This window comes from Sesamum indicum, linkage group LG4 (assembly GCF_026168435.1).
Source record: "Sesamum indicum cultivar Baizhima isolate 11 linkage group LG4, ASM2616843v1, whole genome shotgun sequence".
Taxonomy (NCBI): domain Eukaryota; kingdom Viridiplantae; phylum Streptophyta; class Magnoliopsida; order Lamiales; family Pedaliaceae; genus Sesamum; species Sesamum indicum.
The window spans coordinates 14583916-14601166 of record NC_142660.1 but is presented as its reverse complement, the minus strand read 5'-3'; the positions used below and the strand labels follow the sequence as shown (position 1 = coordinate 14601166).

Below are 17251 nucleotides of genomic sequence, written 5' to 3'. Positions count from 1 at the left end.
GGTATCGCTGTTTTACAAACTGTTGTTTGTGAGTAAAAGTATATATTAGTATAAATAAATAGACAAAAGAAGAATTTGAGTAGAAGTGATTGGAAATACATAAGGATATTTTTGGTAATTTAAAAAATTGGTATCACTGTGTAAGTAACCGCTATCTGTGAGTGAAAGTGGAATTTTTTTTTTTTTTTTATATACAATATAGATAATAAGGTGGTTTTACTGTGTTCAAGTTAATTAGGAAATTATATAGTATTAATTATTATTGCGACGTGTCTGTATATGTAATTTATTTCCTAAACTATTATATATATTTGTTATTATTCCGTAAAATTTGTTATTATTATAATCAATGTTAAAAATTTATTAGTTGTATTCGTTATAATATTTATAATTAAACAATCATAATATATAATAATAATATATTAATAATAACATTAACAATAATAATAATATATTATTTACAATCAATTGTTATAAATATTACAATGAATACAAATATTATAATACAATTAAATTTTTGTTTCACTTTATGTAAGTTATTACAATTTAGTTATTATTATATTAATATTTTTTTGAATTGTGTTATTATTTTGTATATCGAGATAAGTTATTATAAACATAATATATAAAATATTTGGTTGATTCAATTCAATAAATATATCAAAATAACAACAATAAGTTTATTAGAACATTGATTTAATTAGAAAAATATTTAAAAAATTATATTCTATAATAATAATAATAATAATAATAATAATAATAATAATAATAATAATAATAATAATAATAAATATTTATTAAAAAAGAAAAGGTCGAATCAGCCTTGACAAGTGAGGTTGACAGCCTTCACTTGTCAAGGCTGTTAGCCGAATTGAAGTCGTGGATTCCATGCACCATCCTTATTAAAATTTTACAAGAAAAATTCTATGTCCATAACTTGTTATATTTATATTATATGTATTATTTTAGATATATCTTTATTATTTTCTTTTTTTATAATAAAAAAATAACTAAACCTACAATAATATTGTTCACGCACCATTTAGAAGTTATATAGTTATTTTTCATTTAATTGATATTTGTCATTTGTCAAATAATGTGGAGTATTAGAAATTATGTTAAATTTTAGTGGAGGCCGCTGTAACTTTTTCCTAATATATACTTATGTCAAAATCCAACGCTCAAAATTCTAAACTCGTCCACAAATAGTTCTAGAGTCTTGACCATGTAAAGGTACCCAAAATTATGCTTCATTTTTATTTTCAGGATGTTGTCGGCAGTGATAGCCCCAACTCGGTGGTTGAGTACACGATCACGTCCAATTCCGCCACGACTTTCAGTCTACTCAACATGATTGACGATTTATTGATAGTTGGGCCTAAGCCAGACTCAAAAGTCGTGGGACGGGCTTAGGGGACGATCGATTACATTGAGTTGCACAGTACGGCTCTCCAGATGAGGCCGGACATCGTGTTCACGGAGGGCAAGTACAACGGCAGCATCATAAACATTTTGGGAAGAAACCCTATTATCGAGAAAGACAGTGAGTTCCCCATCGTTGGTGGCACTGGTATTTTCAGAATGGCTCGTGGAGTTGCTGTCGGTAATAATTATTCGTTGGATGTGGACACCAACTACGGTGTGCTTGAATATAGTTTGCCCTTGTTTACTTTGATATATAGACCTATATAAGAAAATTGGTATATGCTAATACAATATTTACTTTATTGTATGAGGACCCGATATAAAATGAAAACTCTATACTAATTACTTTTATGCCTTAATAACTAATACCACTTTGGGAGGTGGTATAAAATTAGTCCCAATGTTGCACCAAGTGAGAATAACCATTGCACAAAGGGCTCAAAGGTAATTTTTTTACCAAAGCATGCGGATACATCAAATATCGAAGTAAACATATGATAGAATCTATCATGTTTCAATAATACATATAAGTAAACAGCTGACTAATTGTACAAGATTTTTTATTATTTATTTAATAAAGAATAATCATATCATTTATTTAATACGATCTTCGAAGCAAAGAGGGTCTTTGTATATTACTTATACTCCCTGTAATTTAAATAGAAAATTCTAGTTCGAATTATGTTTAATCGAATTAAATTATTTTTTATACACTAATTATACAATAAATATATTATATTTATCGAATAATTAATTCAAATTTAACTAAGTCGAGTACGAACTAAAATTTCCGATTATAAATGGACAGAGTGTGTTTTTCTAAGATCTAAGTTATTGCGATCTTTTGAGAATATATTTATAATATTTGTGATCCATTCAATCAAGATAATAAGGAGTGCACATTTGATAGATGTTTTGAAAATGGTCTATTAGGCTTTTTTTAAATTAAATGTAATTAAAGCTGATTTCTCAACTTGGACTAGTTTTTAAGGATATTCGAAGTTGTAATATTTAATTTTTTTTAGCCAAATTAAGTTGGGGTCAAAAAAATATATTTAAATTCGACCATATGATTTAATTTAATTGAAAAAATTAAAAGTCTACAATTATAAGTTCATAAATTTGAACTCCACTAATTTGTGGGGTGTTATTATATTAAAAAAGTAGCTGTCGTTATATTTTAATAGTAATATTAATTAATTATAATTATTTAATAATAATAATTTTAATTATCTTATTTAAAAAAATAATACATATCGCTTTAAAAAAAATAGATATTCAAATTTAGCGACCACAATTCAAACAGACATAGCTAAAAAAGAGTCTGAGCTCTCTCTATCTCTCTCTCCCTCTCCAAATTCTCCTTTGTCTGTAAAAAAAAAATGACATCGATTCAATCAATACACCAATATGACTAACAATAGTAATAAACTACAATAACTCACATAAAATAAGATATATACCTACACGTTCAATGAAACTCGAAACCCATGACCTCGATTGAACTTGTTCATGTGAAGCATACAGGTACTTGTATACATGTTTTGCATGTGATTTTTGTTACATTTTACACTTGCAGGTGCAAACTTAAATATGAATTTATTATCATTTAATATATTATTAATTATTATATAGTGAAGATAAAAAAATATTGTCATTTAATATATATATTTAATAACAAGTATAAATTTTTTAATTGATGTTCATGTCCAAAAACCAAGTTGCTACTTTAAATGGAGAAAAACAAGAGACATGTGAAGAATGTGAATGTGGTCCCGGGAATGAACTGTCATAGTACGCAATAAGAAAATTTATTACTGTCTGCAACTTTATTATTTATTGACGAGGGCTTTTGTAACTTTTTTTTTTTTTTTTTCTCTTAAATTATATAAAAGTGTTATTTGGCATAAGAATGAGCATAGATTACTTACAAGTTTTCTTATTTATATTTCTGCACTTGTAGTTACCTTCATTCTTGCTTCTGTTCTTATCTTTAGCCTAATGCAAGGTTAAATCACTACTGCAGAATTATTCATAACAACAGAGATAGCAACGGTAAAAAATAAAAAAAGAAGAGTATTTTTCATTACTGATAAATATAAGGAGAATTTGAATAAACATAAGGAAGAGACACTTTGGGTCGTTGATTTAAATTATGGGTATGAACAAGGTCGGTCTTGCCATCGCTGCTCGATTTGGACGTTCTTTGGCGTTGTTTTTGAGCTTTATTGTGGTATCCTTTGGCCAAAATTCATACCTATTAATTTAACTCAATGTAAGACGCTTTCAGTTTAGTCTTCTCTTACTTTATTCAATTATCTTTATATCTGTCATAATAAAAAATATTCATTTGTTGCATCCCACTTACATGGTCGATTTTCCTAATGCCTACATGGTTGGATTTATAAAATTTTTGTTTGTTTTTATGCATTCCGCCTATATGGTCGGTTCTTTATACCGACATATGGTCGGATTTAAATTTTCTTTTGAGTTTTTCGATCCTCCATGACCTTCGGTCAACAATTATTGTGTGATCGTAATAAAAAATAATTTACTATGAGTATTTATTTTTAACCATAACAATCAATCATAATTAAATGTTAAATTTATTGTAAAGTGGTTCATATTTTGAACTCATCAATCCCCAAATAATTGAGCAAAACAATCATATTGTCTTAATATATTTTTTTTAAAATTTATTAAATTAAATACTTTTACTAAATTATTATTTAATTTAAATATATTTTAATATTTATTTATAAAATATACTAAATAAATATAAAAATACCTAAAAATTATATCAATTTTTTTAACTTATATAAAATGTTAATATATATTTAAATTAAATATTTAATATTTTTTATTAATTTTAAACTTTGTTAAATTAAATAATTTTACTTAATTTTTTTTTATCTCTCTTCTTATCCGTCGTCGACAAATCGACGACAGTGATGAAAATGGACAAGTTGGCCTTGTTGGAATTGTCTGGACGATAGCAGTCGTAGGCCGTTATTCATCCAAACAGTGGTGAATCGACGGCAAGAAACTTCACAGCAGAAATGAATTTAAAATTTTTTAATCTCAGCAAAAACTTGATGAAAATGAGCAAGGTTGGTCTCTTTCGAATCTTTAGGTCAAGGCGAGTTTAGTGGTGGTGGTCCCATACCGGAATTCATCTGGACGATGACGAATCGAAGCCAAGAAGTTTTGACAGTCGTGCTCGAAGCCCACTCTCCGATCAATAGAAATTCAAATTGATGGTATGGATATGTTCGCCTTAAGGAGAAGATTCGAATGGTATACACCATGGCCGAAAATTCATTCAGACGATGCTAGAATCTTAGTAAGAAGGTTTCGGAGAAATAGTACATTACGTTACATATAACGTATATATAAATAAAAAATATATTTTAAATTACTTAAGATTTGTACAGTTTGTTTTATAAATTTAAATACTAATGGTTGTTATAAGAAGAGTATAACGGTGAATTTAGCAAAAATTTAACGCCGTTAGGGTTTACCTAACGGAAAGGGAAAGTATGCAAAATTTTAGAAAATATAGGGATTTTTTTGCCTATTCTTTTAGTACAGGGAGTTTTTCACTAAATTTTGAAAATAAATGGAAGTTTTATGCAATTTTCCACGTTCAAAATCTTTTCCTATAATGACGTAATTTTTGTACACGTAGTGTGTACATGTTAAATTAAAAAAAATCCTAAAATTCGAAATAAAATATCCAATCCAACTATTGAAATTTTCTTTTGTAAAATCTATTCTATTTTCTATTACCTCCAATATACACACCGACAGAAAGTCCGATCCAGACAGCATACAAAGGCTTGGACCTTCCTCGTTAAAAATGTGAATTCAATATGTTCTTAAATGCTTATGAAGCTTTAGTGTAAAATTTCCACATGTCTTTTGTTTTACTATTGCACACTCTTCCCTATCTCGACAAACTTCATCTACAAAAAGACCATCCCTCAACCTCCAAACCACATCAATACACAAGCCTCTTCTCACAATACACATGAAAATGAGAGCAATGGGGAGTCTTCTCACAATCTTAATGCTAATAGCAACCTTAGGTAGTCTAGCGATCCATGCCGACGGCCGTGTCATAGCCATGCCGGGGGCGGGGGCGGGGGCCTCTACTGGACTCAAACTTCCCAAATCATTTCAATCAGTACAAAATCGATTCTCACACCTGAATAGTGACGACTATGGGGTTCTCCATTACTACGTCCACGACATAGTAAGTGGCGAAAACCGAACTGCATGGCCCGTGGCCACATCCAATATCACTGATGCACCAACGTATTTCGGCCTAACCCAAGTGGTCGATCACTGGTACACGTTCAATCCCCATGACCATGAGGACTCAGCTGGTGGCCGAGTTTAGGGGACGCGCACGTTTACTGATTTACATCAAACTGCCTTGAGCGTGAACTTGAACTTTGTTGACAATTTTCGTCCATTTAGAAGTGTGATCAGCGTTACAGGTAGATACTCCATGTTTGATAATGTTAGAGAGCTGAGCATAGTTGGTGGTACTGGACGCTGGCGCATGGCTCGAGGCTTTGCTCTGTTCGCTCCTCATATACTCGATCTTGAGACGAGAAATAATGTGGACGAATATGTTCTAATTATTCGTCACGAAGATGGGCGTAATTTTTATGTTTGGTTCTGTGTTTTGTTAAGTATTTCGAATAACGATGCGGTCTGGTCCTTGACATGGGGTATCAGCAATCAGCAATCTAAATCATCAATAATATATGTATGAATAATCATGTCATCTTTTACTTTCTTCCATCAATTTTTGAATTAGTACACTTAATTTCTTGTTCTTATAATAGCTACGGCAAATCAAACATAAATTGATTAAATATCAATTTTGAGTTCAAAAAATAATAGTAATGTTGTGAGAAAAAAACTGAATCTAAAGAAATATGCTTAACTTATAATAACATTTTCAAGTTAATTAAGGAAATTATATAGTATTAATTATTACTGCGACGTGTCTGTACATATATATAAGCACTAAAATGAAAACAGCAGCACACTCTACTAATTCACCCATTCAGAACTCAGACCTGTCCTTGCTCACCTGTTTGGGGCCTCTCAATCCGTACAATTTGTTATTATTATAATCAATGTTAAAAATTTATTAGTTGTATTCGTTATAATATTTATAATTAAATAATCATAATATATAATAATATTAACAACAACAACAATAATAATAATAATATATTATTTATAATCAGTCCGTTACAAATATTATAATATAATTAAATTTTTGTTTCACTTTATATAAGTCATTATAATTTAACTTATCGTTTAAATTAATATTTTATTGAATTGAGTTATTATTTTATATATCGAGATAAATTATTATATGCATAATATATATAATAATATATGATAATTTTGGTTGATTCAATTCAACAAATATATCAAAATAACAACAATAAATTTATTACATTGATTATAATTAGAATTTTTTTAAATAATTATATTATAAAATAATAATAATAATAATTATTATTATTAAAAAGAAAAGGTTGAACCAGCCTTGACAAGTGAGGCTGACAGCCTTCACTTGTCAAGGTTGTCAGCCGAATTGAAGTCGTGAATTCCATGCACAATTTCTTATTAAAATTTAGAAGTTACATAATTATTTTTTATTTAATAGATATTTGTTATTTGTTAAATAATGTGGAGTATTAAAAATTATGTCAAATTTCGATGGACGTATCCATAATTTTATCTTAATATTATATTGATGTCAAAATTTGATGCTCAAAATCCTAAACCCGTCCCCATCCACGAGTAGTTCTAGAGTCTTGACCATGTAAAGGTGCCCAGAATTAAGCTTCATTTTTATTTTTAGGATGTCCTCGGCGGTGATAGCCCCACCATCTTTAAGGCGTGGACACGTCCATTTCCGCCACGACTTTCGGTCTAATCAACATGATCGATGATTTATTAAAAGTTGAGCCTAAGCTAGAGTCAGAAGTGTGGGGCAGGCTCAGGGGATGATCGATTTCACTGACTTGCACAGTAGGACTCTCCAAATGAGGTTGAACATCGTGTTCACGGAGGGCAAGTAGAACGACAACACCATCAACATTTTGGGAAGAAACCCTATTATCGAGAAAGATAGTCAGCTCCCCGTCGTTGGTGACACTGGTATTTTCAGAATGGCGTGTGGAGTTGCTGCAGATAATACTTATTCGTTCGATGTGGACACCAACTACGGTGTGCTTGAATACATTTTGTCCCTATTTACTTTGATATATAAGCCTATATAAGGAAATTGATATATGCTAATACAATATTTACTTTATTGTATGGGGACCCGGTATAAAACGAAAACTCTATACTAATTACTGTTAGGCCTTAATAACTAATACCACTTTGGGAGGTGGTATAAAACTAATCCCAATGTTGCACCAAGTAATAATAATAATAATAACAATAATAACAACAACAACAACAATAATATTCTTTTGTCTATTAATTTTTTGTAAAGGGCTCAAAGGTAACCTTTTTTACCGAAAGCATGCAGATACATCAAATATCAAATTAAACATATGATAGAATATATCCTGTTTCAATAATACATATAAGTAAATACTTAATTCTACAAGGGTTTTTTATTATTCAATTAGAAAAGAATAATCATATCATTCATTTAATACGATCTTCGAAGCAAACGGGGTCTTTGTATATTATTTATTCCTCCTTGTAATTATAAATAGAAAATTCTAGTTCGAATTAAATTTGATTGAATTAAATTATTTTTTATACACTAATCATATAATAAATATATTGTAATTGACATATGATTAATTCAAATTTAACTAAGTGGAGGACGAACTAAAATTTCCTACTATAAGTGGACAGAGTGTGTTTTTCTAAAACCTAAGTTATAACAATGTTTTGAAAATATATTTATAATATTTCAGTCAAGATAATCAGGAGTGCACATTTGTTAGATGTTTTGAAAATGTCTATTAGGCTTTTATTTTTTAATTAAATATAATTAAAGTTGATTTCTCAACTTGGACTAGTTTTTAAGGATATTTGAAGTCGTAATATTTAATTTTTTTAGCCAAATTAAGTTGGGGTCAAAAAATATATTTAAGTTTGACCATATGATTTAATTTAATCGACAAAATTAAAACTCTACATTTATATGTTTATAAATTTTTTTTGATAAAGGTAAATTGCATAAATAGATAAAAGGATAAATACAACAATACTGTTCAAGTAGCCGAGGTCCCGTCAAACTAAGGGATCCTCCAAAGTGAGTAAAGAGCATGTGTACTAACTACTGAGGGGAGTGTATAACTAATTATGACATGTCTAATCTTCTCAACTCTAATCCTAATAAGTGTGTCATATGTACGGTTAGTATGCTGAAAGCTCCGTTGATTCCATTCTTGCCACAAGTGATACACTAACAATGCTAATAGTGCGCGGTATGAGGCGTTGATTACATGCTTTCCTCTCCATTTAAGTGACATCCACTCTACGCCAATATTCCACGATCGAATAGGCCATCGGACCCGTACAGTCCTAGCAATGCACTGACGAACATAATGACACTGAAAGAATAAATACTCATGTGCCTCAGAGATCCCGCCTTGACAAAGGACACATACCCCACCGGTGTGGTGCAACCATGATTTGTCAAGCATAGATAACTTCCCCAAAATGGCAAGCCATAAGATAAATTGATTGCGGGGAATCTTGAAAGGACCTAAGAATAGTGAAGTCCAGCCTACCTTGGGTCCTTGAGGACAAAAGAGGTGGCACGCTGCCACTGTTGTAAAGGTATCGTCATTCAAGCGCTAAATAATACGATCCTCTCCACCATGGATGACAGGCAAAAGGTGAATGATCGCCATGAATTCATTAGTGAGTGGCGGCCAGCTCCATTCCCATTCGCAATGACCGAGTGTAGGAGTGTAGCCAGGAGGATGTTTGTAACGGTCGGGCCAGTAGAAAAGTGATGAATCAATGGCCCCAATTGATGCCAAGGTCTTGCCAAAGGGAAAATAAATCCCTATTACCAACCCGCAAGTCATATAAGGTAATAGCCATGGTCGGAGAGCAAGAATTTGGCTCCACCCCCACGGCCCCCTTCTGTTGCTGACTGTTCAGATAGTGTTAGCTCTAAGCCGAGTATGGAATAACCAATGAACCCTGACGGAGTCCTATTGTCGCACAATAATCTTCCATAATTGCTTGCACATGAGAGCTCGATTGAGGGCTAAAATATCCCTAAGGCCGAGGTCCCCCTCCTCTAATAGCCTACAAATAAGTGTCTAAGAAACATTCGGATAGCTCATTCCTGTGGTACCCTTCCAAAGAAATGTACGGAAGCGTTTCTCAATCTCACGAATCACCATATTTGGTAAGATAAATGCGACTGCTCAATAGGTGTGAAACGACATCAGTAGGGATTTCATAAGTTGTAGCCTACCAGCAAATGTTAACCGAATTCCTTCGCATCCTCGAATTTGGTTATCATTTTTTTTCAAGAGTGGAGTGCAGTCTCTGATCGTGATACGAGAGGAAATAAAGGGGAGGGAGGTAACGAAGAGGTAGATTTCCCTCTTGGAATGATAGGAGGAAGACTAACCTATCATGGAGTCCGTGTGCCACCTTAGAGATAATGTGGCTCTTCTGTGGGTTGACAGATAACCTGAAAAACATTGCAAACCTATCCAGACCCTTTTTAACTAGTTCGATAGACGATTCAACGGTCCTACAAAAGAGAATAAGATCATTAGTAAAGCAAAGTTGAAATAGGCCCATCGCCTCACACTTCCAATGAAATGAGAACCTGTCATCCTGATCGATAGGATGTTGTATAATCATCCATAACACCTTCATAACAAAACAAATAAATAATGGGATATTAGGTCCCCTTGGCGCAACCCTCGCGCCCCTTTGAAGTAGCCGTGTGTTGTGCCATTGAGATAAATTGAATAAGCAGGCGTGGTGACACACTCCGCTGTCCAACTGATAAACAGTCCCCAAAAATCCAAATAGATGCAACACAACCAATAAGAAGTCCATTCTACTGTATCGTATGCCTTTCATAAGTCCACCTTCAGTGCACATCTATGTGGAAGGCGTTGTTTCTTATAGCCTGAAAAAAGCTCCTAAGCTAGCAGAATATTGTCGTTGATTGACCTGCTTGGCATGCATGTGTTCTGCGAGGGACTGATTAAATAATCCAAGACGACACGCATACGCTGTACTATAATATTTGTAATCACCTTATATAGCACATTGCAACAAGAGATAGGCCGAAATTCAGCAACCGTGCTGGGATTGCGTACCTTAGGAATAAGTGTGAGCAACGTTGCTTCACTTGTTTGAGAAGTTTGCTGGTGCGAAAGAACTCCATAACTGCATTGGTGATCTCCTACCCCACTACCGGCCAAACCTCCTTAAAGAATCCAGAAGTACAGCCATCCGGGCCAGGTGCTTTATCTTCTGCAATATAAAAAATCACCATTTTGACCTCGTGTGTGGTGAGTGGCTGCATCAAGTCACTGCCTTCCACATCCGACAACAGGCGTCGAGCCCATGGACGTAAGTGCCGTACATCAAGAGCTCGATTCCGTCTAGCCCCTCCAAAAAGCCACTGTAGAAATCAACAAATTCATTCGTAACTGCTATTTGGTTTGTCAATAATGTACCCCTTAGCTTGTAATTTAGAGAATATGTTTGGCAAATCTTCGTGCTGCCACCTTTCCGAAAGAAAATCCGAGAGCATTGATCACCACCTTTCAGCCAAACCATCTCAGCATGTTGCTGTAGCATATGTTGTTCAAGCCGAGTAGCCAACAGTAGAATCAACTTACAACAGTGCTCCAATTGAAGTAGCAGTGAATTATGACGGTCTAACTGCAGGAGAGATTGGGCTGTATGGAGAAAACCTTCTGCCTTATAGACGTTAGATGCCAAATCACCCTTGTTCCTTCGTTGCTTCCGGAAGATAGGTTTAAGGGCCTTCAATTTTCGTGTTACCACATATATAGCACTTCACACAATGTTGTGTCGCTACACATTCTGCATAGAAGGGGTGAATTCTGAAGATAGAGCTAGAAAATTATCAAATTGGAACATACTTGCAGTAGATTGAACAAGCGTACCATGTATAACCAATGGAGAATGGTCAGATGTATGTGGTGTAAGACATTAATAGTGCGCAAATGGCCACTGCGGCAACCACCGATCATTGACTAGAAACCGATCTAATTTCTTCCAGAGACTGGGACTGTCACTGCTACAATTGTACCATGCGAATCTCTCCCCCTGCATAAGAAAATTGAGAAGACCTGTATCATGAAGGCACTCAAGGAAATCTGCCATGGCTAACCTTATGTCACCTGAATTGCCACACACTTCACTCATGGACCGTGTTAAAATCGCCAATAAGTTTATAAATTTGAACTCCACTAATTTGTAGGGTGTTATGATATTAAAAAAGTAGTTGTCGTTATATTTTAATAGTAATATTGATTAAATCTAATTATTTAATATTAAAAATTTTAATTGTCTTATTTTTAAAAAAAAACTAATAATACATATCGCTTTAAAAAAAATAAAAATTCAAATTTGGCGACTACAATTCAAATAGACATAGCTAAAAAAGAGTGTGAACTCTCTCTCTCTCTCTCCCTATTCTCCTTTGTTTATAAAAAAAAAAAAATTGCATCAATTCAATCAATACACCAATATGACCAACAATAATAATAAACTACAATAACTCACATAAAATGAGACATATACCTACACGATCAATGAAACTCGAAATCCATGACCTCGATTGAACTTGTTCATGTGAAGCATACAGGTACTTGTCTACGTGTTTGTATGTGGTTATTGTTACATTCTACACTTGCAAGTACAAGTTTAAATACGAATTTATCGTCACTTATTATATTATTAATAACAAGTTTAAAATTTTCAAGATGTTTATTGTCACTTAATATATTATTAATAAGTATCTTAATATATTATTTAATAACTTGTTATTAAAGATATATACTAAATGACAGTATTTTTTGTCTTGTCACGATATAATAATAAGTTATATTAAATACGAATTAAAGATATATATTAAATGATAGTTATTATATCGTAAAAGACAAAAAAATACTGTCATTTAATATATATCTTTAATAACAAGTTTAAAATTTTCAATTGATGTTCATGTTCAAAAATCAAGTTGCTACTTTAAATGTCCAAAAACAAGAGACATGTTGAGAATGTGAACATGGTCCCGGGAACGAATTGTCCTATTACACAATAAGAAAATTTATTATTATCTACAACTTTATTATTTATTGGCGAGGATTTTTGTAACTTGTTTTTTTTTCTCTTCAGTTATATAAAAGTGTTATTTGGCATAAGAATGAGCAGAGATTACTTGTAAGCTTTCTTATTTATATTTCTCCACTTGTAGTTACCTTCATTTTTGCTTCTGTTCATATCTTTAGCCTAATGTAATGTTAAATTACTCTGCTAAATTATTCATAACAAAGGAGATAGCAACACTTAACAAAAAAAAAAAAAAAAGAGTATTTTTCATTATTGATAAATATAAGAGAAAATTGAATAAACATAAGGAAAAGACACTCTGGATCGTTGATTTAAATTATGGGCATGGACAAGATCGACCTTGCCATCGCTGCCCAATTTTGTCGTTCTTTGCTGTTGTTTTTGTACTTTAGTGTGGTATACTTTGGCCAAAATTCATACCTATTAGTTTAACTCATTATAAAAGGCTCTCAACTTAGTCTTCTCTTACTTTATTCAATTCTTTTTATATCTATCATAATAAAAAATATTCTTTTGTTGTATTCCGCCTACATGATCGGTTCTTTATCCCGCCTTATGGTTGGATTTAAATTTTTTTTTTTGAGTTTTTCGATCCTCTATGACCTTCGGTCACAATTGTTGCGTGATCATAATAAAATATAATTTACTATGAGTATTTGCTTTTAACCATAACAATCAACCATAATTAAATGTTAAATTTATTGTCAAGTGGTTGATATTTTGAACTCATCAATCCCCAAATAATTGAGCCAAACAATCTTATTGTCTTAATATTTTTTTATTATTTTTAAATTTTATTAAATTAAATACTTTTACTAAATCATTATTTAACTTAAATATATTTTAATATTTATTTATAAAATATATTAAACAAATATAAAAATACATACAAACTATATCAATTTTTTAACTTATATAAAATATTATATTTAAAATATTAATGTATATTTAAATTAAACATTTAATATTTTTTATTATTTTTAAACTTTATTAAATTAAATAATTTTACTTATTTTTTTTTTTATCTCTCTTCTTCTCTGTCACCGACGAATCGTTGACGGGGATGAAAATGGTCAAGCTTGGCCTCGTTGGAATTGTCTGAACGAGGTAGTCGTAGGCCGTGATTCATCCAAATGGTGGTGAATCGACAACAAGAAACTTCACGGCAGAAATGAATTTAAAATTTTTGAATCTTAGCAAAAACTTGATGAAAATGAGCAAGGTTGGTCTCTTTCAAATCTTTAGGTCGAGGCGAGTCTAGTGGTGGTGGTTCCAGACCGGAATTCATCTGGACGATGACGAATCGAAGCCAAGAAGTTTTGACGGTCGTGCTCGAAGCCCACTCTCCGATCAATAAAAATTCAAATTGATGGTATGAATATGTTCGCCTTAAGGAGAATATTCGAATGGTATACACCATGACCGAAAATTCATTCAGACGATGCTAGAATCTTAGTGAGAAGTTTCGGAGGAATAGTACATTACATTATATATAACGTATATATAAATATATATAAATAAAAAATATATTTTAAATTACTTAAGATTTGTACAGTTTGTTTTTTAAATTTAAATACTAATGGTTGTTATAAGAAGAGTATAACGGTGAATTTAACAAAAATTTAACGCTGTTAGGATTTACCTAACGGAAAAAAAAATATGGAAAATTTTAAAAAATACAGGGATTTTTTTGCCTATTCTTTTAGTACAGGGGGTTTTTCACTAAATTTTGAAAACACATGAAAGTTCTATACAATTTCCCAAGTTCAAAATCTTTTCCTATAATGACGTAAAAAAATCCTGAATTCAAAATAAAATATCCAATCCAACTATTGAAATTTTCTTTTGTAAAATCTATTTTATTTTCTATTACCTCCAATATACACACCGACAGAAAGTCCGATCCAGACAGCATACAAAGGCTTGGACCACTTTCTCGTTAAAAATGTGAATTCAATATGTTCTTGAATGCTTATCAAGCTTTAGTGTAAATTTTCACATGTCTTTTGTTTTGCTATTGCACACTCTTCCCTATCTCTACCAAACTTCATCTACAAAAAGACCATCCCTCAACCTCCAAACCACATCAATACACAAACCTCTTCTCACAATACACATGAAAATGAGAGCAATGGGGAGTCTTCTCACAATCTTAATGCTAATAGCAACCTTAGGTAGTGTAGCGATCCATGCCGACGGCCGTGTCATAGCCATGCCGGGGGCGGGGGCGGGGGCCTCTACTGGACTCAAACTTCCCAAATCATTTCAATCAGTACAAAACCGATTCTCGCACCTGAATAGTGACGACTATTGGGTTCTCCATTACTACGTCCACGACATAGTAAGTGGCGAAAACCGAACTGCATGGCCCGTGGCCACATCCAATATCACTGATGCACCAACGTATTTCGGCCTAACCCAAGTGGTCGATCACCGGTACACGTTCAATCCCCATGACCATGAGGACTCAGCTGGTGGCCGAGTTCAGGGGACGCGCACGTTTACTGATTTACATCAAACTGCCTTGAGCGTGAACTTGAACTTTGTTGACAATTTTCGTCCATTTAGAAGTGTGATCAGCATTACAGGTAGATACTCCATGTTTGATAATGTTAGAGAGCTGAGCATAGTTGGTGGTACTGGACGCTGGCCCATGGCTCGAGGCTTTGCTCTGTCCGCTCCTTATATACTCGATCTTGAGACGAGAAATAATGTGGACGAATATGTTCTAATTATTCGTCGCGAAGTATGGGCGTAGTTTTTATGTTTGGTTCTGTGTTTTGTTAAGTATTTCAAATAACGATGTGGTCTGGTCCTTGACATGGGGTATCAGCAATCAGCAATCTAAATCATCAATAATATATGTATGAATAATCATGTCATCTTTTACTTTCTTCCATCAACTATTGAATTAGTACACTTAATTTCTTGTTCTCATAATAGCTGCGGCAAATGAAACATAAATTGATTAAATATCAATTTTCAGTTCAAAAAATAATAGTAATGTTGTGAGAAAAAAACTTAATTTAAAGAAATATGCTTAGCTTATAATAACATTTTTAATTAACTAATTGAAGTCGCGGATTCCATGCACCATTCCTTATTAAAGTTTTAGAAGTTACATATTTATTTTTTATTTAATATATATTTGTTATTTGTTGAATAAAATGGAGTATTAAAAATTATGTCAAATTTTGATGTTTTATCCTAATATTATACACATGTCAAAATCCGATGCTCAAAATTCTATACCCATCCACGAGTAGTTCCAGAGTCTTGACCATGTAAAGGTACAAAATTAAGCTTCATTTTTATTTTCAGGATGTCCTTGGCGGTGATAGCCCCACCATCTTTAAGGTGGTTGAGTCCACGACCACGTCCACTTTCGCCATGACTTTCGGTCTAATCAACATGATCGACGATTTATTGACAATTGAGCCTAATCCAGACTCAGAAGTCGTGGGGCGGGCTCAGGGGACGATCAATTCCACTGACTTGCACAGTACGACTCTCTAGATGAGGTTGAACATCGAGTTCACAGAGGGCAAGTACAACAATACCACCATCAACATTTTGCGAAGAAACCCTATTATCGAGAAAGACAGTGAGCTCCCCATCGTTGGTGGCACTGGTATTTTCAAAATGGCTTGTGGAGTTGTTGCAGGTAATACTTATTTGTTCAATGTGGACACCAACTACAGCGTGCTTCAATACACTTTGGCCCTGTTTACTTTGATATATAAGCCTATATAAGAAAATTGATATATGCTAATACAATATTTACTTTATTGTATGGGGACCCGGTATAAAAGAAAACTCTATACTAATTATTGTTAGGCCTCAATAACTAATACCACTTTGGGAGGTGGTATAAAAATAGTTACAATATTGCACCAAGTAATAATAATAATAACAAAAACAGTAATAACAACAACAACAACAACAATAATAATATTCTATTGTCTATTAATTTTTGTAAAGGGCTCAAAGGTAATTTTTTTTTACCAAAAGCATGCGGATACATCAAATATCAAATTAAACATATGATAGAATATATCCTGTTTCAATAATACATATAAGTAAACAGCTAATTGTACAAGACTTTTTATTATTTATTTAGTAAAGAATAATCATATCATTCATTTAATACGATCCTCGAAGCAAACGGGGTCTTTGTATATTACTTATTACTCCTTGTAATTATAAAGAGAAAATTCTAGTTCGGATTAAATTTGATCAAATTAAATCATTTTTTATACACCAATCATACAACAAATATATTGTACTTGCCGTATGATTAACTCAACAGGTGTGAAACGACATCAGTATGGATTTGATAAGTTGTAGCCTACCGTCAAATATTAACCGATTCCTTCCCACCCTCGAGTTTGGTTATCAATTTTTTCTAAGAGTGGAGTGCAGTCCCTGATCGTGGTACGAGAGGAAATAAAGGGGA

At 32.5% G+C, this 17251-nt stretch overlaps 1 protein-coding gene and 1 pseudogene across 1 annotated transcript; both read left to right on the top strand.

The window, feature by feature from the left end:
* Positions 1-14926: 14926 nt before the first annotated feature.
* Positions 14927-15553, top strand: LOC148788500 (dirigent protein 21-like). The gene has a single exon (XM_088880110.1). The coding sequence runs from the start codon at positions 14927-14929 to the stop codon at positions 15551-15553; it is 627 nt and encodes a 208-aa protein (XP_088736236.1).
* Positions 15554-16016: 463 nt separating this feature from the next.
* On the top strand, positions 16017-16727 carry LOC148788499 (dirigent protein 21 pseudogene; annotated as a pseudogene).
* Positions 16728-17251: the final 524 nt, after the last annotated feature.

What these genes read in the sequence shown, in the direction of transcription:
- LOC148788500 (XM_088880110.1), top strand. Translation starts at nt 14,927, where the DNA reads ATGGGGAGTCTTCTCACAATCTTAATGCTAATAGCAACCTTAGGTAGT.